At 55.7% G+C, this 26188-nt stretch overlaps 1 protein-coding gene across 1 annotated transcript; it reads right to left on the minus strand.

Annotated features, from left to right (window-relative positions):
• Window positions 1–368: 368 nt before the first annotated feature.
• Window positions 369–19141, minus strand: gatd3 (glutamine amidotransferase class 1 domain containing 3). Its single transcript, XM_087992427.1, has 7 exons — window positions 19028–19141; window positions 13798–13850; window positions 10380–10490; window positions 2923–3042; window positions 1590–1682; window positions 1130–1286; window positions 369–912 (listed from the first exon to the last, which is right to left on the minus strand). The coding sequence occupies exons 1-7, from the start codon at window positions 19106–19108 to the stop codon at window positions 784–786; spliced, it is 744 nt and encodes a 247-aa protein (XP_087848553.1). The 5' UTR covers window positions 19109–19141; the 3' UTR covers window positions 369–783.
• Between the last annotated feature and the right edge of the window lie 7047 nt (window positions 19142–26188).

Raw genomic sequence — 26188 nt, forward strand, 5'->3', positions numbered from 1 at the left:
AATGCCAGGCTATAGCCATCTCAAACAAGAAAGAATCCACCCTTCGCCTGGTTGGGAGTGAAAGGGGAAATGGGGAGGATAGAATTGTCAAACTGACATTGCCTTGCCCTGGTAAATGAGTGTGGGATGTGGAATCTGGGAGTCAGCTGATGTTTGCAACCCATCTGGGGAACCCTGTCTGATAAGCTCAGGATGAGGCTGTATCATGTTCCTGAACATGGACAACCCTGCTGTGCCTGGGAATCCCAGACACCTGAAGAAATCGCCCCTCCCAACCCCACCAGCAGACCTCCTTCCCTCCTCTCCTGAGATTCCCAGGTTCCCGCTGGGAACAGCCAGACTCACATGGACTTAATGAATTCAGCAGATTCAGATTTACATGATCAGATTTAATAAAACTGGAATCACAAACTCTGAAACTCAACCTCGATTGATTGTTTCCACAAACTGAAGCGACTCAGTGATCTATTGCTAGGTAATCAGTATAGCAACATTCATGCAGTAACACTGACCTATCACACACATGCGTATGAGTGATTTACAAGCTGTCCAATCATGTGCTTTCGATGACAGATCAACTTGTAAAAGTGTCCCTAATGTTTTCACATGGAAATTCCATCAGATATGAATGATCACACAAACACCAGTCAGACGCAGAGACTTTGCCACACTCTTCCCTAGCCAGACACACACTGTCCATTCCCAGACACACATACAACCCCTTGCACGCCCTCACCACACTAACCCTTACACACCGACACACACTGATTGTGAACGATGGCCTCATTTCCCTGTGAGCTTCAGGACTTGTTGCACCATCTCACCTATCCCGTCGAAGATGTGATGTAGTTTAGTTTCACACATAAAGGCCGGAGTGGTGACAACCTGATTCTGAAGATCCACGTGGGCAGAGTAAGGAGAGCACGTTAAAGAAACTAAATGAGTAAGCCCAGGGATAGCACCCAGCACCAGGCAACCAGCTTCCTTCCGCTCCCCCCATTCCCCCTACCCAGTCTCCCGCGGCCCCGCAACACCCAGCCACAACCACCTCTCACCCCCCCCGCCAAGGCCAGTGCCCTTTTTCCTCCTGACCAATCTGTGAGCGCCTGGAAGCTGCAGTGAAGGATATGCTGACATCATGAACTGTGTGCTTGCCTCCCATTGCATTGATAGCAGCTGCTGTTCCAGCATATGGCCATTTCCCACCTTCCTCATCTTCATGACCAACAGTGACCTCTACTCCAGGAAGGACTTTAGCAGCCAGCACAGGAGCGATGCAACACAACCTGGAACATCAGAGGGAGAAAGGGCAGCTCCATGACAACTGGAGCAGAGCACTCATGCCCACCTTTAACCCGGGTTAGACTGGAACTAAGATTAAACCCACACTATTGCACTCAAATGGACAACAATGTTAAACTCGATATCTGACTGGGTTTGAGGGACACACAGCAAAATTCAAACATCCAGCTCCCTCACACTGTTACCCCTCTCCCCACAGCAGCCTGTCTTACTGATTGCATCTCTACTGATGTTAATACAGCTCTCTCACACTGCCACCTCACATTACCAACCACTGTGATCCTTACCCAATCGGCTTCCGTGCCTTGTGGAACTCATTAAGGACACGTTCAATATCAGGAATGACTTTACAGTCCTTCCCATCCTTGGCAAAGGTGGAGCTGAGAGGCAATAGAAATAAGAGGTTATTCTCACTGCCACAACTGGCATACACATTGTGAATTTAAATTGTTGGTGCTTCCATTGTGATGGTTACAATATTCCGACAGTGCGGCACTCCCTCAGTACTGACCCTCCGACAGTGCGGCACTCCCTCAGTACTGACCCCCCGACAGTGCGGCACTCCCTCAGTACTGACCCCCCGACAGTGCGGCCCTCCCTCAGTACTGACCCTCCGACAGTGCGGCACTCCCTCAGTACTGACCCTCCGACAGTGCGGCCCTCCCTCAGTACTGACCCTCTGACAGTGCGGCACTCCATCAGTACTGACCCTCTGACAGTGCGGCACTCCCTCAGTACTGACCCTCTGACAGTGCGGCCCTCCCTCAGTACTGATCCTCCGACAGTGCGGCACTCCATCAGTACTGACCCTCCGACAGTGCGGCACTCCCTCAGCACTGACCCTCCGACAGTGCGGCACTCCCTCAGCACTGACCCTCTGACAGTGCAGCACTCCCTCAGTACTGACCCTCTGACAGTGCGGCACTCCCTCAGTACTGACCCTCTGACAGTGCAGCACTCCCTCAGTACTGACCCTCTGACAGTGCGGCACTCCATCAGTACTGACCCTCTGACAGTGCGGCACTCCCTCAGTACTGACCCTCTGACAGTGCGGCCCTCCATCAGTACTGACCCTCTGACAGTGCGGCACTCCCTCAGTACTGACCCTCTGACAGTGCGGCCCTCCCTCAGTACTGATCCTCCGACAGTGCAGCACTCCCTCAGTACTGACCCTCTGACAGTGCGGCACTCCCTCAGTACTGACCCTCTGACAGTGCGGCCCTCCCTCAGTACTGATCCTCCGACAGTGCAGCACTCCCATTAGTTTCCATTTTAATCAGCACTGCCCCTCACTTTCCTTTTTTTTCTGTTTTCTAAAACTGAAAACCTCTGGATATTTAATTTCCATGCCTGGTCACCCTGCAGCCATGCATTTATCGTTACAACTACAGTATATCCTACCCGTTTAGATCTATTTCCCTGTCGCCTGTTTTTCTGTAAAGGTTCTATCACTCAAGCTGATTAACATCAGCCATCTTCTGCTCAACTGAGTCTGAAGCAATGAGCAGTTTGTGTCTCCCACCTTTCCCCTCCCACAGACCTCACTGAATCCAATGTAAGCCGTAGTCGCCAGGTCCCATCACTTGCCTGTCACCCGCTCATTCACACGGTTATACTCACAGATTCTTGGCTGCACCAAACCCTCCAGGGAGGATAACAGCATCATGGTCCTGGGCATTCAGTTGCGCAAGATCCAGGATCTTACCACGAGCAATCCGGGCTGATTCCACCAGAACATTCCTGAGAGAGACAGAGAGAGGTCTGAACAGATTTCAAAAATAATCTCCATGGAAGTGAGAGACAGACAATGGAGTGACAACTACAGAGAGGCAGACAGAGAGCATGCAGGTGAGATGGTGAGAGGGTTTATGGGTATGGAGGGTGGGGGCAGACAGCAAAGGCGGACGGGGTATTGGGGAAGCAAGGGTTACTAAGGAACAGAAAGAGAAAACACAATGAATCGAACATAGCCTGTTCTGTGGTTGGTACCTCAGTATACTACCGTAGCAAACTATCAGTCATTTCTAGCAATTGACTCCCTCCAATATTGTTGCCAGTTGGATTTACACAGTCTATACAGTGATTGAAATCCCCATGATTACAACATGACCCTTGTTATATGCATCTCTAATTTCTTCATTTAGTCTGTGCCTACATTACTGTGACTGTTTTGCCTGGTTTAAGATTAAGTAACAGAATCATAGATTAGAAGCACAGAATCCCTACAGTGTGGAGGCAGGCCTTTTGAAGAGTATCCCACCAACACCCAGCCCCCCACCCTATCCTTGCATTTCCCATGGCTAATTCATCTAACCTGCACATGCCCAGACACTACGGACAATTTCCCATAGCTAATCTACCTGCACATCTTTGGACTGAGGGAGAACACTGGAAACCCTGGAGGAAACTCATGCAAACACAGGGAAAATACGCAAAGTCCAACAGACAATCACTGAAGGGTGGAATTGAACCAGAGTCCCTGGCGCTGTGAGGTAGCAATGCTAACCACAGGCAGCACAGTGGCTCAATTATAGAAGGCAGCTCAGCTACCCAATGTCCAACCTGTACGTGTTGGAAGACATGGACACTTCATATGAGCTAGACAAAGCACACATACAGCAAGTGGCACTGCCTGCAGAAATCAGTGCTTTTGGCTTTGGAGCCTGAATGGTGGATGGAGTCACACTGCGATGCAGCTGACAGGCAGTGGATTATGTCAGCGGCAGATTTAGAGTAAAGAGCATGCAGGCATTTAAAGAATGGGTAACCAATAGGCAGTCCAAAGGAAGCAATCAGATGGTGCAGGAGGTTCCCAAGTTGATTGTTTTCCATTCTGGATGCTGGTGACTGCAGTGGCCAGTTGCAGAAGGGAAAATGGAAGAGCAGCACTGGGACAGGCATACATTAGTCACAGGAACAAACAGGCGTTTCTGCAGCCATAGATGGGACTCTAGCTATGGTAAATAATTTGTTGCCTCCCAGATACCAGGGTTAAGGATGTCACAAACATTCTTAAAGGGGTCCTTCAATAGAGAGAGAAGTTATGGTCCACATTGGTACCAACAACATTGGTAGAAAGAGGGATGTGGTACTGTAGTCAGAAATTAGGAAGCTAGATAGAAAATTATCAATCAGGACCTCAAATCTACAGACTGACACCACAGTGCATCTGGGAAAATTAATAAACAGTGAAATTCTCAACTGATCTTGGAGGAACCTGTTTGGGAGAGGTCACAGCACAGAAACAGATAAGTGAGTAGTTTTAAGTGTGGCTCAATTATAGAAGGCAGCTCAGCTACCCAATGTCCAACCTGTATGTGTTGGAAGACATGGACCCTTCATATGAGCTAGACAAAGCACACATACAGCATATGGAGTAGATTAATGCATGGCTGAGCAGCTGGTGTATGGGGGAAAGGATTCATATTTTTGGATCATTCAAATCTCTCCTGGGGTAGAAGTGACCTGTACAAGAAGGGCGGATTGCAGCTAAATTGGAAGGGGACTAATATACTGGCAGGGAAATTTGCTAGAGCTGCTCAGGAGGATTTAAGGTGGGGGTTGGGACGCAGAGAGATAGTGAGGAAAGAGATCAACCTGAGACTGGTACATTACATTAGATTCCCTACAGTGTGGAAACAGTCCCTTCAGCCCAACAAGTCCATACCGACCCTCCGAAGAGTAACTCATCCACCTCTGACTAATGCACCCAACATTATGGGCAATTTAGCATGGCCAATTCACCTGACCTGCACATCTTTGGACTGTGGGAGGAAACCTGAGCACTCAGAGGAAACCTACACAGACACGGGGAGAATGTGCAAACTCCACACAGTCACCCAAGGCTGGAATTGAACCTGGCACCCTAGCGCTGTGAGGCAGCAGTGCTTACCACTGAGCAACCATGCCGCCCGTGCCGTACAGTTGAGAAGAGAAGTCAAACAGTCAGGGACAAAGCAGAGAACAAGGTAGGACTGATAAATTAAACTGCATTTATTTCAATGCAAGGGGCCTAACAGGGAAGGCAGATGAACTCAGGGCATGGTTAGGAATATGGGACTGGAATATCATAACAATTACAGAAACATGGTCAGGGATGGGCAGGACTGGCAGCTTAATCTTCCAGGATACAAATGCTACAGGAAGGACAGAAAGGGAGGCAAGAGAGGAGGGGGAGTGGAATTTTTGATAAGGGATAGCATTACAGCTGTGCTGAGGGAGGATGTTCCCAGAAATACATCTAGGCACTGAGAAATAAGAAAGGGATGATCACCTTATTGGGATTGTATTATAGACCCCCCAATAGTCAGAGGGAAACTGAGAAACAAATTTGTAAGGAGATCTCAGCCATCTGTAATAATAGGGTGATAATGGTAGGGGATTTTAACACTATGGCAGGCCCAGTCTATGTTTGGAAAGTTAAGGGTTTAGATGGAGAGGAATTTGTTGAGTGTGTACAAGACAATTTTCTGATTCAGTATGTAGATGTACCTACTAGAGAAGGTGCAAAACTTACCTACTCTTGGGTAATAAGGTAGGGCAGGTGACTGAGGTGTCAGTGGGGGAGCACTTTGGGGCCAGCAACCATAATTCTATTTGTTTTAAAATAGTGATGGAAAAGGACAGACCAGATCTAAAAGTTGAATTTCTAAATTGGAGAAAGGCCAATTTTGACGGTACTAGGCAAGAACTTTCAAAAGTTGATTGGGGGCAGATATTTACAGGTAAAGAGACGGCTAGAAAATGGGAAGCCTTCAGAAATGAGAAAACAAGAATCCAGAGAAAGTATATTCCTGTCAGGGTGAAAGGAAAGGCTGGTAGGTATAACGAATGGTGGTTAACTAGAGAAATTGAGGGCTTGGTTAAGAAAAAGAAAGAAGCATAATAGACAGGATAGATCGAGTGAATCCTTAGAAGAGTATAAAGGCTGTAAGAGTATACTTAAGACAGAAGTCAGGAGGGCAAAAAGGGGACATGAGATAGCTTTGGCAAATAGAGTTAAGGAGAATCTAAAGGGTTTTTACAAATACAATAAGTACAAAAGGGTAACGAGGGAGAGAATAGGGCCCCTCAAAGATCAGCAAGGCGGCCTTTGTGTGGAGCCGCAGAAAATGGGGGAGATACTAAATGAGTATTTTGCATCAGGGTTTACTTTGGAAAAGGATATGGAAGATACAGAATGTGAGGAAATAAATGGTGACATCCTGAAAAATGTCCATACTCCAGAGGAGGAAGTGCTGGATGTCTTGAAATGCATAAAAGTGGATAAATTCTCAGGACCTGATCAGGTGTACTTTAGAGAAGTGATTGCTGGGCCTCTTACTGAGATATTTGTATGATCGATAGTCACAGGTGAGGTGCAGGAAGACTGGAGGTTGGCAAACATGGTGCCACTGTTTAAGAAGGGTGGTAAGGACAAGCCAGGGAACTATAGACCAATGAGCCTGACATCGGTGGTCAGCAAGCTGTTGGAGGGAATCCTTAGGGACAGGATGTACATGTAAAGGCAGGGACTGATTAGGGATAGTCAGCATGGCATTGTGGGTGGGAAATCATGTCTCATGAACTTGAGTTTTTTGAAGAGGTAACAAAGAGGATTGATGAGGGCAGAGCGATAGATATGATCTATATGGAATGCATTTGACAAAGTTCCCCATGGGAGACTGATTAGCAAGGTTAGATCTCACGGAATACAGGGAGAACTAGCCACTTGGATACAGAACTGGCTCAAAGGTAGAAGGCAGAGGGTGGTGGTGGAGGGTTGATTTTCAGACTGGAGTCCTGTGACCAGTGGAGTGCCACAAGGATCGGTGCTGGGTCCACTGTTTTCTTCATTTATATAAATGATTTGGATGTGAGCATAAGAGATATAGTTACTAAGTTTGCAGATGACACCAAAATTGGAGGTGTAGTGGATAGCAAAGAAGGTTTCCTAGGATTAAAACAGGATCTTGATCAGATGGGCCAATGGGCTGAGGAGTGGCAGATGGAGTTTATCTTAGATAAATGCGAGGTGCTGTATTTTGGAAAAGCAAATCTTAGCAGGACTTATACACTTAATGGTAAGGCCTGAAGGAGTATTGCTGAACAAAGAGACCTTGGAGTACAGGTTTATAGCTCCTTGAAAGTGGAGTCACAGGTAGACAGGTGTTTGGTATGCTTACTTTTATTGGTCAGAGTATTGAGTACAGGAGTTGGGAGGTCATGTTGTGGCTGTACAGGACATTGGTTAGGCCACTTTTGGAATAGTGCGTGCAATTCTGGTCTCCTTCCTATCGGAAGGATGTTGTGAAACTTGAAAGGGTTCAAAAACAATTCACAAGGATGATGCCCGGATTGGAGGATTTGAGCTATATGTAGAGGCTGAATAGGCTGGGGCTGTTTTCTCTGGAGTGTTGGAGGCTGAGGGGTGACCTTATAGTGGTTTATAAAATCAGGAGGGGCATGGATAGGATAAATAGACAAGGTGTTTTCCCTGGGGTGGGTGAGTCCAAAACTAGACGGCATAGGTCTCTTTTATATCTTTCACCTCTCACCCTAAGCCTAAGGGGCACAGAGGGTGGTACGTGTGTGGAATGAGCTGCCAGGAGAAGTGGTGGAGGCTAGTACAACTGCAACTTTTAAATGGCATCTGGATGGGTATATGAATAGGAAGGGTTTGGAGGGATATGGGCCGGGTGCTGGCAGGTGGGACAAGAGAAGGTTAGGATACCTGGTCAGCATGGACGAGTTGGACCAAAGGGTCTGTTTTTGTGCTGTTCATCTCTATGACTCAACTTTTAACAGAGGATCAGTTCCCACTCAAAAAAGAATAGAGAACAATAGGAAACAAGAACAGATGTAAAGTATTTGTAAAAGAAGCAGGGTGATGTCAGAACAAAAACCGTACAGTAACTGGTTTGGGTGTGGAATAAGACTATTTGCTCACAAGGTACAGGAGTAGGCCATTCAGCTCCTTAAAGCTGCTCCACTATTCAACAGGATTACGATTGATCTGACATCCCTCACATCCACCTTTCTGCCTTTTGCCCGTAACTCTAGATTCCTGACTGATCAAAAATCTATCTCAGCCTTAAATATACACAAGGACTCTCTGTGACAAGGAATTCCAAAGAACTCCACTCCCGAAGATAAGAAATTCCTCCTTACCTCAGTCAGAAAGTGGGTGCCCTTAATTCTGAGACCACTGGTCCTCGATTCTCCTATGCCTTAACTATCCTATTCACTTGTTCTGCAAATTTCGGTGAACTGTGAATAATTACCCCCAGATCCCTCTTTTCCTCTAAGTTGCCCAGTGTCCTGCCATTCACTAAATACTCCCTCAGCTTGTTTCTTCTTCCAAAGTGCATCACCTCACACCTTATCATGGTTAAATATCATCTGCCACTGCTCTGCCCATCTGACCAACCTAAATATATCTTATAGGAGAAAGTGAGGACTGCAGATGCTGGAGACCAGAGTTGAAAAATGTGGTGCTGGAAAAACACAGCAGGCCAGGCAGCATCCGAGGAGCAAGAGAATCGACGTTTTGGGCATAAGCCCTTCTTCCTGAAGAAGGGCTTATGCCGAAACATCGATTCTCCTGCTCCTCGGATGCTGCCTGGCCTGCTGTGTTTTTCCAGCACCACATTTTTTAACTCTAAATATATCTTATGACTTGGAACCCTCTTCTTCACTATGAACACCCCACCAATCTTGGGGTCATCTGCAAATTTGTTTAACGTTCCCCCCACATTTTCATCGATACCGTTTATGTCCATAATAAACACTAAGGGTCCCAGTACTGATTTTGGTGGAACACCTCTGGACACCGCCCTCCAGTCACTCAGACAGCCTTTCACCACTACTCATTGTGTCCTATTACTCACCACACACCTCCACACACATCATTTACTGCATCCGCTGCACTGGATGTGGCCTCCTCTATATTGGGGAGACAGGCCGCCTACTTGCGGAACGTTTCAGAGAACACCTCTGGGACACCCGGACCAACCAACCCAACCACCCCGTGGCTCAATACTTCAACTCCCCCTCCCACTCCACTAAGGACATGCAGGTCCTTGGACTCCTCCATCGCCAGACCATGGCAACACAACGGTTGGAGGAAGAGCGCCTCATCTTCCGCCTAGGAACCCTCCAACCACAAGGGATGAACTCAGATTTCCCCTCCCCCCACCTTGTCTCAGTCAAATCCCTCGAACTCAGCACCGCCTTCCTAACCTGCAATCTTCTTCCTGACCTCTCCGCCCCACCCCCACTCCGGCCTATCACCCTCACCTTGACCTCCCTCCACCTATCGCATTTCCAACACCCCTCCCCCAAGTCCCTCCTCCCTACCTTTTATCTTAGCCTGCTGGACACACTTTCCTCATTCCTGAAGAAGGGCTTATGCCCGAAACGTCGATTCTCCTGCTCCTTGGATGCTGCCTGACCTGCTGCGCTTTTCCAGCAACACATTATCAGCCCCTATTACTCAGTCAGTTTCTGATCCATCTCATCAAAATTGCCTGAATTCCATGTGATTTGACCTTCTCAATCAGTCTTTCATGTGGGACCTTGTCAGAACCTTTACATCAACTGAATGTCCATCATCCACATATTTGAAAAACTCTAAAAATCTGTTGGGCATGATCTCCATCTGACAAAGCTATGCTGACTATCGTTAATTAACCCTTGCTTTTCAACGTAGATATTAATTTTCTCCTTCAGAATTTTCTCCAGTTGTTTCCCTACCACTCACCTGAGATTCACCATGTGCTGCTACCTGGTTTGACACGGTTCCGTCTCTCAGGAATTGCTGATCCAATAACAGGCCATCAACCTGAACTGATAGCTCTGCTCCTCTTGACAAAAGCTGCATGACCTCCTGAAGTTCTCCACCACATTGTATTTCTTTATACAACCAACTCCATGATCATAGCACCTTCGATCAGGTTATTTAGCATCCAGGGGTGGTACAGAGATACCCCTGTGGGTCAGCCTCACAAACATGTCCACAAACAACATACACCCAGGTACACAGGCATGTTCCAATATTCACAGGGTTCAGGCTGTACTCACCGTCCACAATAACTCACCGGCTATCACCAGCAGGCTCTCCCTTCACATGATCCACAACGTGCATCTGCGGGATATCAGGAGCATAAACCTGGAACTCAGCCCCTCCACGACTCAGGTGAACCAAAATCCTAAAGCACAACACATCAAATTAATTCACCTGGAGTCAACACCACGGAACTCAGGTAATACAGCACGGGGTTAGATACAGAGTAAAGCTCCCTCTACACTGTCCCCCATCAAACACTCCCAGGACAGGGACAGCACGGGGTTAGATACAGAGTAAAGCTCCCTCTACACTGTCCCCCATCAAACACTCCCAGGACAGGGACAGCACGGGGTTAGATACAGAGTAAAGCTCCCTCTACACTGTCCCCCATCAAACACTCTCAGGACAGTGACAGCACAGGGTTAGATACAGAGTAAAGCTCCCTCTACACGGATCCCCCCATCAAACACTCCCAGGACAGGGACAGCACGGGGTTAGATACAGAGTAAAGCTCCCTCTACACAGTCCCCATCAAACACTCCCAGGACAGGGACAGCACGGGGTTAGATACAGAGTAAAGCTCTCTCTACACTGTCCCCCATCAAACACTCCCAGGACAGGGACAGCACGGGGTTAGATACAGAGTAAAGCTCCCTCTACACTGTCCCCATCAAACACTCCCAGGACAGGGACAGCACGGGTATAGATACAGAGTAAAGCTCCCTCTACACTGTCCCCATCAAACACTCCCAGGACAGGGACAGCACGGGGTTAGATACAGAGTAAAGCTCCCTCTACACTGTCCCCATCAAACACTCCCAGGGACAGGGACAGCACGGGGTTAGATACAGGGTAAAGCTCCCTCCACACTGTCCCCCCATCAAACACTCCCAGGACAGGGACAGCACGGGGTTAGATACAGAGTAAAGCTCCCTCTACACTGTCCCCATCAAACACTCCCAGGACAGGGACAGCACGGGGTTAGATACAGAGTAAAGCTCCCTCTACACTGTCCCCATCAAACACTCCCAGGACAGGGACAGCACGGGGTTAGATACAGAGTAAAGCTCCCTCTACACTGTCCCCATCAAACACTCCCAGGGACAGGGACAGCACGGGGTTAGATACAGAGTAAAGCTCCCTCTACACTGACCACATCAAACACTCCCAGGACAGGGACAGCACGGGGTTCGATTCAGAGTAAAGCTCCCTCTACACTGTCCCCATCAAACACTCCCAGGACAGGGACAGCACGGGGTTAGATACAGAGTAAAGCTCCCTCTACACTGTCCCCATCAAACACTCCCAGGGACAGGGACAGCACGGGGTTAGATACAGGGTAAAGCTCCCTCTACACTGTCCCCATCAAACACTCCCAGGACAGGGACAGCACGGGGTTAGATACAGAGTAAAGCTCCCTCTACACTGTCCCCATCAAACACTCCCAGGACAGGGACAGCACGGGGTTAGATACAGAGTAAAGCTCCCTCTACACTGTCCCCATCAAACACTCTCAGGACAGGGACAGCACGGGGTTAGATACAGAGTAAAGCTCCCTCTACACTGTCCCCATCAAACACTCCCAGGACAGGGACAGCACGGGGTTAGATACAGAGTAAAGCTCCCTCTACACTGTCCCCATCAAACACTCCCAGGACAGGGACAGCACGGGGTTAGATACAGAGTAAAGCTCCCTCTACACTGTCCCATCAAACACTCCCAGGACAGGGACAGCACTGGGTTAGATACAGAGTAACGCTCCCTCTACACTGTCCCCATCAAACACTCCCAGGACAGGGACAGCACGGGGTTAGATACAGAGTAAAGCTCCCTCTACACTGTCCCCATCAAACACTCCCAGGACAGGGACAGCACGGGGTTAGATACAGAGTAAAGCTCCCTCTACACTGTCCCATCAAACACTCCCAGGACAGGGACAGCACTGGGTTAGATACAGAGTAACGCTCCCTCTACACTGTCCCCATCAAACACTCCCAGGACAGGGACAGCACGGGGTTAGATACAGAGTAAAGCTCCCTCTACACTGTCCCCATCAAACACTCCCAGGACAGGGACAGCACTGGGTTAGATACAGAGTAAAGCTCCCTCTACACTGTCCCCATCAAACACTCCCAGGAGAGGAACAGCACGGGGTTAGATACAGAGAAAAAACTCCCTCTACACTGTCCCGATCAAACACTCCCAGGACAGGGACAGCACTGGGTTAGATACAGAGTAAAGCTTCCTCTACACTGTCCCCATCAAACACTCCCAGGACAGGGACAGCACGGGGTTAGATACAGAGTAAAGCTCCCTCTACACTGTCCCCATCAAACACTCCCAGGACAGGGACAGCACTGGGTTAGATACAGAGTAAAGCTCCCTCTACACTGTCCCCATCAAACACTCCCAGGACAGGGACAGCACGGGGTTAGATACAGAGTAAAGCTCCCTCTACACTGCCCCCATCAAACACTCCCAGGACAGGGACAGCACAGGGTTAGATACAGAGTAAAGCTCCCTCTACACTGTCCCATCAAACACTCCCAGGACAGGGACAGCACTGGGTTAGATACAGAGTAAAGCTCCCTCTACACTGTCCCCATCAAACACTCCCAGGACAGGGACAGCACGGGGTTAGATACAGAGTAAAGCTCCCTCTACACTGTCCCCATCAAACACTCCCAGGACAGGGACAGCACGGGGTTAGATACAGAGTAAAGCTCCCTCTACACAGTCCCCATCAAACACTCCCAGGACAGTGACAGCACGGGGTTAGATACAGAGTAAAGCTCCCTCTACACTGTCCCCCCATCAAACACTCCCAGGACAGGGACAGCACGGGGTTAGATACAGAGTAAAGCTCCCTCTACACAGTCCCCATCAAACACTCCCAGGACAGGGACAGCACGGGGTTAGATACAGAGTAAAGCTCCCTCTACACTGTCCCCATCAAACACTCCCAGGACAGGGACAGCACGGGGTTAGATACAGAGTAAAGCTTCCTCTACACTGTCCCCATCAAACACTCCCAGGACAGGGACAGCACGGGGTTAGATACAGAGTAAAGCTCCCTCTACACTGTCCCCCATCCCAGGACAGGGACAGCACGGGGTTAGATACAGAGTAAAGCTCCCGCTACACTGTCCCCCCCATCCCAGGACAGGGACAGCACGGGGTTAGATACAGAGTAAAGGTCCCTCTACACTGTCCCCCATCAAACACTCCCAGGACAGGGACAGCACGGGGTTAGATACAGAGTAAAGCTCCCTCTACACTGTCCCCCATCCCAGGACAGGGACAGCACGGGGTTAGATACAGAGTAAAGCTCCCGCTACACTGTCCCCCCCATCCCAGGACAGGGACAGCACGGGGTTAGTTGGTGAAGGGGGTTAATCTCTGGCAGTTTGTGTTTGAATTGAGGTTGTTTTTGTGTAAAATGATCTTACGCTGAAGCCTCGTGAATTTCAGATCCATCAAAAACTCCACATCCAGAGAGGACCTGCAGGTGGAACACACACACTCCGGTCACGGACAGGGACAGCGCCCACCCCCGGTCACTCCCCCCCTCCCCCCCCCGGGGCCCGGTCACTCCCCCTCCCCCCCCGGGGCCCGGTCACTCTCCCCCTCCCCCCCCGGGGCCCGGTCACTCCCCCCCTCCCCCCCCGGGGCCCGGTCACTCCCCCCCTCCCCCCCCGGGGCCCGGTCACTCCCCCCCTCCCCCCCCGGGGCCCGGTCACTCCCCCTCCCCCCCCGGGGCCCGGTCACTCTCCCCCTCCCCCCCCGGGGCCCGGTCACTCCCCCTCCCCCGGGGCCTGGTCACTCCCCTCCCCCCCCCACCCCCCGGGGCCCGGTCACTCCCCTCCCCCCCCCCACCCCCCGGTCCCTCCCCTCCCCCACCCCCCGGGGCCCGGTCACTCCCCCCCTCCCCCCCCGGGGCCCGGTCACTCCCCCCCTCCCCCCCCGGGGCCCGGTCACTCCCCTCCCCCCCCGGGGCCCGGTCACTCCCCTCCCCCCCCCAGGGCCCGGTCACTCCCCTCCCCCCCCCACCCCCCGGGGCCCGGTCACTCCCCTCCCCTCCCCCACCCCCCGGTCCCCGGTCACTCCCCGGTCCCTCCCCTCCCACCCCCCGGTCCCCGGTCCCTCCCCTCCACCCCCCCCACCCCCCGGTCCCTCCCCTCCCCCACCCCCTCCCCTCCCCTCCCCCCCCCCCACCCCCGGTCACTCCCCTCCCTCCCCCCCCCCCCACACCCCCCGGTCCCCGGTCACTCCCCTCCCTCCCCCCCCCCCCCCCCCCACACCCCCCGGTCCCCGGTCACTCCCCTCCCTCCCCCCCCCCCACACCCCCCGGTCCCCGGTCACTCCCCTCCCTCCCCCCCCACGCACACCCCCCGGTCCCCGGTCACTCCCCCTCCCCCCCCGGGGCCCGGTCACTCTCCCCCTCCCCCCCCGGGGCCCCGGTCACTCCCCCTCCCCCGGGGCCTGGTCACTCCCCTCCCCCCCCACACCCCCCGGGGCCCGGTCACTCCCCTCCCCCCCCCCACCCCCCGGTCCCTCCCCTCCCCCACCCCCCGGGGCCCGGTCACTCCCCCCCTCCCCCCCCGGGGCCCGGTCACTCCCCCCCTCCCCCCCCGGGGCCCGGTCACTCCCCTCCCCCCCCGGGGGCCCGGTCACTCCCCTCCCCCCCCCAGGGCCCGGTCACTCCCCTCCCTCCCCCCCCCCCACACCCCCCGGTCCCCGGTCACTCCCCTCCCTCCCCCCCCACGCACACCCCCCGGTCCCCGGTCACTCCCCCTCCCCCCCCGGGGCCCGGTCACTCTCCCCCTCCCCCCCCGGGGCCCGGTCACTCCCCCTCCCCCGGGGCCTGGTCACTCCCCTCCCCCCCCCCACCCCCCGGGGCCCGGTCACTCCCCTCCCCCCCCCCCACCCCCCGGTCCCTCCCCTCCCCCACCCCCCGGGGCCCGGTCACTCCCCCCCTCCCCCCCCGGGGCCCGGTCACTCCCCCCCTCCCCCCCCGGGGCCCGGTCACTCCCCTCCCCCCCCGGGGCCCGGTCACTCCCCTCCCCCCCCCAGGGCCCGGTCACTCCCCTCCCCCCCCCACCCCCCGGGGCCCGGTCACTCCCCTCCCCTCCCCCACCCCCCGGTCCCCGGTCACTCCCCGGTCACTCCCCTCCCTCCCCCCCCCACCCACACCCCCCGGTCACTCCCCTCCCTCCCCCCCCCACCCACACCCCCCGGTCACTCCCCTCCCTCCCCCCCCCCACCCACACCCCCCGGTCACTCCCCTCCCTCCCCCCCCCACCCACACCCCCCGGTCCCCCCCCCACCCACACCCCCCGGTCCCCGGTCACTCCCCTCGGTCCCCCCCCCACCCACACCCCCCGGTCCCCGGTCACTCCCCTCCCTCCCCCCCCCACCCACACCCCCCGGTCCCCGGTCCCTCCCCTCCCCCCCCCCCACCCCCCGGTCACTCCCCTCCCCCCACCCCCTCCCCTCCCCCCCCCCCACCCCCCGGTCACTCCCCTCCCTCCCCCCCCCACCCACGGTCCCCGGTCACTCCCCTCCCTCCCCCCCCCACCCACGGTCCCCGGTCACTCCCCTCCCTCCCCCCCCCACCCACACCCCCCGGTCACTCCCCTCCCTCCCCCCCCCACCCACACCCCCCGGTCCCCCCCCCACCCACACCCCCCGGTCCCCGGTCACTCCCCTCGGTCCCCCCCCCACCCACACCCCCCGGTCCCCGGTCACTCCCCTCCCTCCCCCCCCCACCCACACCCCCCGGTCCCCGGTCCCTCCCCTCCCCCCCCCCCACCCCCCGGTCACTCCCCTCCCCCACCCCCTCCCCTCCCCCCCCCCCCACCCCCCGGTCCCCGGTCACTCCCCTCCCTCCCCCCCCCCACCCACACCCCCCGGTCACTCCCCTCCCTCCCCCCCCCCACCCACACCCCCCGGTCACTCCCCTCCCTCCCCCCCCCCCACCCACACCCCCCGGTCACTCCCCTCCCTCCCCCCCCCCACCCACACCCCCCGGTCACTCCCCTCCCTCCCCCCCCCCACCCACACCCCCCGGTCACTCCCCTCCCTCCCCCCCCCACCCACACCCCCCGGTCACTCCCCTCCCTCCCCCCCCCCACCCACACCCCCCGGTCACTCCCCTCCCTCCCCCCCCCCACCCACACCCCCCGGTCACTCCCCTCCCTCCCCCCCCCCACCCACACCCCCCGGTCACTCCCCTCCCTCCCCCCCCCCACCCACACCCCCCGGTCACTCCCCTCCCTCCCCCCCCCCACCCACACCCCCCGGTCACTCCCCTCCCTCCCCCCCCCCACCCACACCCCCCGGTCACCCCGGTCACTCCCCCCCCCACCCACACCCCCCGGTCCCCCCCCCCCCCCACCCACACCCCCCGGTCCCCCCCCCCCCCACCCACACCCCCCGGTCCCCGGTCACTCCCCTCCCTCCCCCCCCCACCCACACCCCCCGGTCCCCGGTCACTCCCCTCCCTCCCCCCCCCCCCCAGTCCCCGGTCACTCCCCTCCCTCCCCCCCCCCCCCACACCCCCCGGTCCCCGGTCACTCCCCTCCCTCCCCCCCCCCCCCACACCCCCCGGTCCCCGGTCACTCCCTCCCTCCCCCCCCCCCCACACCCCCCGGTCACTCCCCTCCCTCCCCCCCCCCCCCCACACCCCCCGGTCACTCCCCTCCCTCCCCCACCCCCCCACACCCCCCGGTCCCCGGTCACTCCCCTCCCCCCCCACCCCCCGGGACCCGGTCACTCCCCTCCCCACCCCCACCCCCCGGGACCCGGTCACTCCCCTCCCCACCCCCACCCCCCGGGGCCCGGTCACTCCGCTCCCCCCCCCACCCCCCTGTCCCCGGTCACTCCCCTCCCTCCCCCCACCCCCCGGGGCCCGGTCACTCCCCTCCCTCCCCCCACCCCCCGGGGCCCGGTCACTCCCCTCCCTCCCCCCACCCCCCGGGGCCCGGTCACTCCCCTCCCCCCCCCCGGTCCCCGGTCACTCCCCTCCCTCCCCCCCCCCCACCCCCCGGTCCCCGGTCACTCCCCTCCCCCCCCCACCCCCCGGGGCCCGGTCACTCCCCTCCCCCCCCCATCCCCCGGTGCCCGGTCACTCCCCTCCCCCCCCACCCCCCGGTCCCCGGTACCTCCCCTCCCACACCCCCCGGTCCCTCCCCACCCCTCGGTCCCTCCCCTCCCCCACCCCCCGGTCCCTCTCCCCCCCCCACCCCCCGGTCCCTCCCCCACCCCCAGGTCCCTCCCCTCCCCTCTCCCCCACCCCCCCCCACCCCCCGGTCCCGTCCCTCCCCTCCCCTCCCCCCCCCCACCCCCCAGTCCCTCCCCTCCACCCCCCCACCCCCCGGTCCCTCCCCTCCCCCACCCCCCGGTCCCTCCCCACCCCTCGGTCCCTCCCCTCCCCCACCCCCCGGTCCCTCTCCCCCCCCCACCCCCCGGTCCCTCTCCCCCCCCCACCCCCCGGTCCCTCCCCTCCCCTCTCCCCACCCCCCCCCACCCCCCGGTCCCTCCCCCACCCCCAGGTCCCTCCCCTCCCCTCTCCCCCACCCCCCCCCACCCCCCGGTCCCGTCCCTCCCCTCCCCTCCCCCCCCCCCACCCCCCAGTCCGTCCCCTCCCCCCCCCCACCCCCCGGTCCCTCTCTCCCCCCACCCCCCGGTCCCTCCCCCCCCCCACCCCCCAGTCCCTCCCCTCCCCCCCCCCACCCCCCGGTCCCTCCCCCCCCCCCACCCCCCGGTCCCTCCCCCCCCCCACCCCCCAGTCCCTCCCCTCCCCCCCCCCACCCCCCAGTCCCTCCCCTCCCCCCCCCCACCCCCCGGTCCCTCCCCCCCCCCCCACCCCCCGGTCCCTCTCCCCCCCCACCCCCCGGTCCCTCCCCCCCCCCCACCCCCCGGTCCCTCTCCCCCCCCACCCCCCGGTCCCTCTCTCCCCCCACCCCCCCCGGTCCCTCCCCCCCCCCACCCCCCAGTCCCTCCCCTCCCCCCCCCCACCCCCCGGTCCCTCCCCCCCCCCCCCCCCACCCCCGGTCCCTCCCCCCCCCCCCCACCCCCCGGTCCCTCTCTCCCCCCACCCCCCGGTCCCTCCCCCCCCCCCCACCCCCCGGTCCCTTCCCCCCCCCCACCCCCCGGTCCCTCCCCCCCCCCCCACCCCCCAGTCCCTCCCCTCCCCTCCCCCCCCACCCCCCAGTCCCTCCCCCCCCCACCCCCCGGTCCCTCCCCCCCCCACCCCCCAGTCCCTCCCCTCCCACCCCCCGGTCCCTCTCTCCCCCCACCCCCCGGTCCCTTCCCCCCCCCCCACCCCCCGGTCCCTCCCCCCCCCCCCCACCCCCCAGTCCCTCCCCTCCCCTCCCCCCCCACCCCCCAGTCCCTCCCCCCCCCACCCCCCGGTCCCTCTCTCCCCCCACCCCCCGGTCCCTTCCCCCCCCCCCACCCCCCGGTCCCTCCCCCCCCCCCACCCCCCGGTCACTCCCCACCCCCCGGGGCCCGGTCCCTCTCCCCTCCCCCCACCCCCCAGTCCCTCTCCCCCCCCCCACCCCCCGGTCCCTCCCCCCCCCCCCCACCCCCCGGTCCCTCCCCTCCCCCACCCCCCGGTCACTCCCCTCCCCCCCCCCCACCCCACCCCAGACAGTGACCCCTCCCCCGGACACTGACCACCGCGACCCGAGGCTCCGGCCGCGAGGCCGACATTAACCGGTAAAAACGGACACCGAGCGCGCGGGAGGACAGCAACATGGCGGCAACAGGGGGCGGGGCTAATGGGGGCGGGGCCTGTGGGAAGGGGCGGGGCCTGGTCCTCCGGGATGGGCAAGGGGCCCGTGTGGCGGGGCTGGGCCGGGCCAATGAGGGGTGTTCTCTTAGCGATGGGGCGGGACCCGTGGGAAGTGGGCGGGGCCGGGTCCAGAGCCGAGAGGGCGGGGCCGAGGGGGAGGGTCCCGTGACGAGGGGGCGTGGCCCATTGCCCAAACCGTGTGAATGAGAGTGTGGAGCTGTGAGTGAGTCAATACCCAACCAATGGCGAGAGAGGATGGAGAGTGACCATTGGAGACACTGTCCTCAGAGAGTGACCATTGGAGACACTGTCCTCAGAGAGTGACCCCAAAGAGAGTGACCATTGGAGAGAGTGACCATTGGAGACACTGTCCTCAGAGAGTGACCATTGGAGAGAGTGGCCCCAGAGAGTGACTGTTGGAGACACTGTCCTCAGAGAGTGACCATTGGAGAGAGTGACCATTGGAGACACTGTCCTCAGAGAGTGACCATTGGAGAGAGTGGCCCCAGAGAGTGACTGTTGGAGACACTGTCCTCAGAGAGTGACCATTGGAGAGAGTGACCATTGGAGACACTGTCCTCAGAGAGTGACCATTGAAGAGAGTGACCCCAGAGAGTGGCCATTGGAGGCACTGTCCTCTGAGAGTGACCCAGAGAGAGTGACTATTGGAGAGAGTGACCATTGGAGACACTGTCCTCAGAGTGTGACCCAGAGAGTGACCATTGGAGACACTGTCCTCAGAGAGTGACCCCAAAGAGAGTGACCATTGGAGAGAGTGACCATTGGAGACACTGTCCTCAGAGAGTGACCATTGGAGAGAGTGACCATTGGAGACACTGTCCTCAGAGAGTGACCATTGGAGAGAATGACCATTGGAGACACTGTCCTCAGAGAGTGACCATTGGAGAGAGTGGCCCCAGAGAGTGACTGTTGGAGACACTGTCCTCAGAGAGTGACCATTGGAGAGAGTGACCATTGGAGGCACTGTCCTCTGAGAGTGACCCAGAGAGAGTGACTATTGGAGAGAGTGACCATTGGAGACACTGTCCTCAGAGAGTGATCCAGAGAGTGACCCCAGAGTGACCATTGGAGACACTGTCCTCAGAGTGACCCCAGAGAGAGTGACCCCAGAGTGACCATCGGAGACACTGTTCTCAGAGAGTGACCCCAAAGAGAGTGACCCAGAGAGACCATTGGAGAGAGTGACCCAGAGAGAGTGACCATTGGAGAAAGTGACCCCAGAGAGTGACCATTGGAGACACTGTCCTCAGAGAGTGACCCCAGAGAGAGTGACCATTGGAGACACTGTCCTCAGAGAGTGACCCCAAAGAGAGTGACCCAGAGAGAGTGACCCCAGAGTGACCATTGGAGAGAGTGACACCAGAGAGTGACCATTGGAGACAGAGAGTGACCCTAGAGTGTGTGCCTGGAAAGCAACACACTTAAATTCCTCTCCATCCAAGCCCTAACACTAAGGCTGTCCCAGTCCATGTTTGAAAAGTTAAAATCTGCTAGTATTACAACCCTAAATATTTGCTCCTCAGTTTCCCACTGACTATTGGGGGCCTGTAGTACAATCCCAATAAGGTAAGCATCTCATTCCTATTTTTCAGTTCCTCTCTAATAACATCACTGGACGTTCTCCTAGGAATGTCCTAAGTACAGTCACGTGACCCTCAACCAATGATGCCACAGCTTCTCTCCTCTTACCCTCCTTTCTATCTGTCCTGTAGCATCTAGACCCTGGAACATTGAGCTGTCAGTCCTGCCCTTCCCTGAGCCGTGTCTCTGTGATAACTGATAATCAGTCCCATGTTCCCAAGCATACCCTGAGTTCATCTGCCTTACCCATCCAGCCTCTGGCATTGAAGTAAATGGAGTCCTCTTCTCTATTGTACCAGCCTCAGATTTCTCTCTTTTCTCACAATTTCTTTGGGTCCCAGAAACAATTTGTTCATTAGAAGCAAACGTTTCCTTTAAACAAGTAGCCATATAGGTTACAAACAAACAGACTATGCAAGTTTAAACTAATATCTCAATTCATCTGAACAGACGGCTCCTCAAATGAACCTTTCAGGACAGAACTTAAAAACCATACGAAGCAATCACACCACTGGGGATGAAGTAAAGGTCCCGCTACAGTCCAAGAGAAAGGAAACGGGGAAATGTCAGCAAATTGCAGAGATGCACAGAAGTAACAGGATACTGATAGTGGGAGATTTCAAATTCCCAAACATTAACTGGGGCAGTCAGAGTGAAAAGTTTAAAGGGAACAAAATTCTTAAAATGCATCCAGGAGAGTGTATTAAGCCAGTCCTAGGAACCCCAATAAGACAGGGCCAGCCCTGGACTGAATTTATGTAACAGACTGGACAAGCGGTTGAAGTATCAGTGGGGGAGATTTTGCCAACAGTAATCATAACGCCATTAGATTCACGATCGATGTGTAAAAGGATAAGGGTGGGCCTGAAATCAGATCAGGCAGCATCTAGGGAACAGAAGATTCGACGTTTCGGGCACAGGCCCTTCTTCAGGAATGAGCAGAGAGTGTTCAGCAGGAGAAGATAAAAGGTAGGGAGGAGGGACTTGGAGGAGGGGCGTTGGAAATGTGATAGATGGAAAGAGGTCAAGGTGAGGGTGATAGGTCGGAGTAGGGTGGAGGCGGAGAGGTCAAGAAGAAGACTGCAGGTCAGGAAGGCGGTGCCGGGCTGGAGGGATTCGGCTGAGACAAAGTGGGGGGAGGGGGGATGAAGAAACTGGTGAAGTCCAAGTTCATCCCCTGTGGTTGGAGGGTTCCCAGTCGGAAGATAAGACGCTCCTCCTCCGACCGTCGCGTTGTTGTGGTTTGGCGGTGGATGAGTCCAATGACCTGCATATCCTCGGTGGAGTGGGAGGGGGAGTTGAAATGCTGTGCTACAGGGTGATTGGGTTGGTTCGTCCGGGTGGCCCAGAGGTGCTCTCTGAATCGCTCCGCAAGTAGGCGGCCTGTCTCCCCAATATAGAGGAGGCCACACCGGCTGCAGCGGATGCAGTAGATGATGTGGGTGGAGGTGCAGGTGAATCTGTGGCGGATATGGAAGTTTCCTTTGGGGCCTTGGAGAGAAGTGAGGGGGGAGGTGTGGGCGCAAGTGTTGCACCTCCTGCGGTTGCAAGGGAAGGTGCCGGGAGTGGAGGTTGGGTCGGTGGGGGGTGTGGATCTGACAAGGGAGTCGCGGAGGGAGTGGTCTCTACGGAAAGCTGATAGAGGAGGGGAGGGAAATATATCCTTGGTGCTGGGGTCTGTTTGGAGGTGGCGGAAGTGACGGCGGATGATGCGCTGTACATGGAGATTGGTGGGGTGGTAGGTGAGGACCAGTGGGGTTCTGTCCTGGTGGCGGTTGGAGGGGCGGGACTCAAGGGCGGAGGAGCGGGAAGTGGAGGAGATGCGATGGAGGGCATCGTCGATCACGTCGGGGGGGAAATTGCGGTCCTTGAAGAAGGAGGCCATCTGTGTTGTACGTATTTTGAACTGGTCCTCCTGGGAGCAGATGCGGCGGAGACGAAGGAATTGGGAGAATGGGATGGCGTTTTTACAGGGGGCAGGATGGGAGGAGGTGTAGTCCAGGTAGCTGTGGGAGTCGGTCGGTTTGTAGTAGATGTCCGTGTTGATTCGGTCGCCTGAGATAGAAACAGAAAGGTCTAGGAAGGGGAGGGAGGAGTCCGAGACTGTCCAGGTGAATTTGAGGTCGGGGTGGAAGGTGTTAGTGTAGTGGATGAACTGTTCAACCTCCTCGTGGGAGCACGAGGCGGCGCCGATACAGTCATCAATGTAGCGGAGGAAAAGGTGGGGGGTGGGGCCAGTGTAGTTGCGGAAGATGGATTGTTCCACATACCCTACGAAGAGGCAGGCATAGCTGGGGCCCATGCGGGTGCCCATGGCTACTCCTTTTGTTTGGAGAAAGTGGGAGGATTGGAAAGAAAAGTTGTTCAGGGTGAGGACCAGTTCGGTCAGTCGAAGGAGGGTGTCGGTGGAAGGGTACTGGGTGGTACGGCGGGAAAGGAAGAAGCGGAGTGCTTTGAGTCCTTCGTGATGGGGGATGGAGGTGTACAGGGACTGGATGTCCATGGTGAAGATGAGGCGTTGGGGACCGGGGAAGCGGAAATCCTGGAGGAGGTGGAGGGCGTGGGTGGTGTCACGGACGTAGGTGGGGAGTTCTTGGACTAATGGGGACAGGACCGTGTCGAGGTAGGAGGAGATGAGTTCGGTTGGGCAGGAGCAGGCTGAGACGATGGGTCGTCCGGGGCAGTCAGGTTTGTGGATTTTGGGCAGGAGGTAGAAACGGGCGGTTCGGGGTTGTGGGACTATGAGGTTGGAGGCGGTGGATGGGAGGTCCCCTGTTCCAGCAATAAAGTTTCAGCTTTGATCTCCAGCGTCTGCAGACCTCACTTTCTCCCTGAAATCAGATCAGACACAATTCGGCCAGAGTGACCACAGAACAGATACTTTGAGGCAAATCTGTGTCAGGATAGTGGGATACATTCAAAGCAGTAATAGGGAGAGTATGGGGCTAACATGTTTCAATAAAGATAAAAGGTGGGACCACTAATCCTGTGATCTCTGGATATCAAGGTTCAGACAGGATTGGATAAAGAAGAAAGGGAGGCTTATAGCAGACAAAGGGAAGGTGATGGCCCAGTGGTATTAGCACCAGCCTATTAATGCAGAGACCCAGGTAATGTTCTGGGACACTGTTATGGCAAATGATGAAAATCTGAATTCAATAAAAATCTGGATGAAGAGTCTACTGATGAATCGATTGTTGGAAAAACCCATCCAGGCCACTAACGTTCTTCAGGGAAGGAAACTGCCATCCTTACCTGGTCTGGCCTACATGTGACTCCAGACCCACAGCAATGTGGTTGACTCTTAACTGCCCCCTGGGGAATTAGGGCTGGGCAGTATATGCTGGCCTAGGCAGTGACACCCTCATCCTGTGAATGAAGAAAAAGAAATCGGCTGAGCCAGCCGTACCCATATCCCATGAGTGCACAAACAAATGACAGCACAGCGCTGCAGATACCATGGGAGTTTGGGAGAAAAGGGACACATCACCTCTGTCAGTGAAGAGTTTGAATGCAGAAGAAAGAATAGATTGACTTCTCAAATTCTTTTGGTTTATGGTCAATGAGATCCAAATTTTGACAGTTGCAGAGCAATGAGAGATCCTCAGACCAGGTTTCAGAGACAGTTAGCAATTAGCAGTATTTTTTTTTAAATTAATTTCATTGAGAGGAAGAACATTATAGCTACTTCTGCTTTAAGGATTATCCTATTATTGACAGAGACATTAACACTGTTCTTTCTTGTAAGCCTCTCCACAACTGCCAAATCTGGGTGAGTACTGAAAAAACAACTTCCATTCAGAGGCTGCTGCTAGGCAATCTAGCACAGATTTCAGCCTCCTCCACATCTGTTTGTCTAACAATTAAGCTATAAACCCAGAATTATCTCTTCTTAAAAGCTTTGTCAATCTTTCCATAAAATCGGTTGACTTTCATCAACAGTGAGTAAACCACTTTCTCTTTGATATTTTAGAATATTCTAGCGCAGGACAGGCCCTTCTGCCTTCGACATTGCGCCAACCTGTGGAACCAATCTGAAGTCCATCTAACCTACACTATTCCATTCTCATCCATATGCCTATCAATGACCATTACAATGCCCTTAAAGTTGGCGAGTCTACTACTACTGCAGGCAGTGCGTTCCAAGTCCCTACTACTCTGAGTAAAGAGACTACCTCTGACACCTGTTCTATATCTATCACCCCTCAATTTAAAGCTATGTCCCCTCGTGCTAGCCATAACCATCTGAGGAAAAAGGCTCTCATTGTCCACCCTATCTAACTCTGATTATCTTATGTCTCAATGAAGTCACCTCTCAACATTCTTCTAACAAAAACAGCCTCAAGTCCCTCAGCCTTTCCTCATAAGACCTTCCCTCCATACTGGGCAACGTCCTAATAAATCTCCTCTGAACTTTCCAGAGCTTCCACATCCAAGCGGCCGCACCAGAGTTTTGTACAGCTGCAGCATGACCTCATGGCTCCGAAACTCAATCCCTCTACCATGCCCATGCCTTCTTAACAACCTTATCAACCTGGGTGGCAAATTTCAGGGATCTATGTACCTGGACACTGAGATCCCTCTGCTCATCTACACTACCAAGAATCTTCCCATCAGCCCAATACTCTTTATTCCTGTTGCTTCTTCCAAAGTGAATCACCTCACACTTTTCCACATTAAACTCCTTTTGCAACCTCTCAGCCCAGCTCTGCAGCTTATCTATGTCCCCCTGTAACCTGCAATATCCTTCTGCACTATCCACAACTCCACCAACCTTAATGTCATCCGGCAAATTTACTAACCCATCCTCCGACGCCCTCTTCCATTTTCATCACCAAGAAACTACAAGATGATCAGAGGATTAGATAGACAGTGAAAGTCTTTTTCCTAGGATCATGATGTCATGATGTATGAGGGGGCATAACTTCAAATTGAGGGGTGATAGATTTAAGACAGATGTCAGAGGCAGTTTCTTTACTCAGAGAGTGATAAGGGCGTGGAATGCCCTGCCTGCCAATGTAGTTAACTCAGCCACATTCGGGAGATTTAAACAATCCTTGGATAAGCACATGGATAATGATGGGATAGTGTAGGAGGACGAGCTGAGAATAGTTCACAGGTTGGTGCAACATTGAGGGCCGAAGGGCCTGTTCTGCGCTGTACTGTTCGATGTTCTAGAACTGCATAATAAATCTGTACTCAGTCCAGAAATGCCCAAACGACTTCATATTCTGGTTTCTCATTGTTGATAAATATATGTGTATTTCTAACATGTCTTCATCCTCGCAAAATGAAATGCCATTTCCAAATGCATTTCATTACAATGTAGAAATGATATGTAAATAATAAAGCCGAAGAAAATTACATTAATCCATTTTTGTTCACACTTTATAGGGATTTACACAATTTCTTCGACTAATAATCATACTTCTATAACATTG

Source organism: Chiloscyllium plagiosum, unplaced genomic scaffold (assembly GCF_037043375.1).
Source record: "Chiloscyllium plagiosum isolate Xiang-an unplaced genomic scaffold, Cpla_swu_hap1 HiC_scaffold_12, whole genome shotgun sequence".
NCBI classification, from domain to species: domain Eukaryota; kingdom Metazoa; phylum Chordata; class Chondrichthyes; order Orectolobiformes; family Hemiscylliidae; genus Chiloscyllium; species Chiloscyllium plagiosum.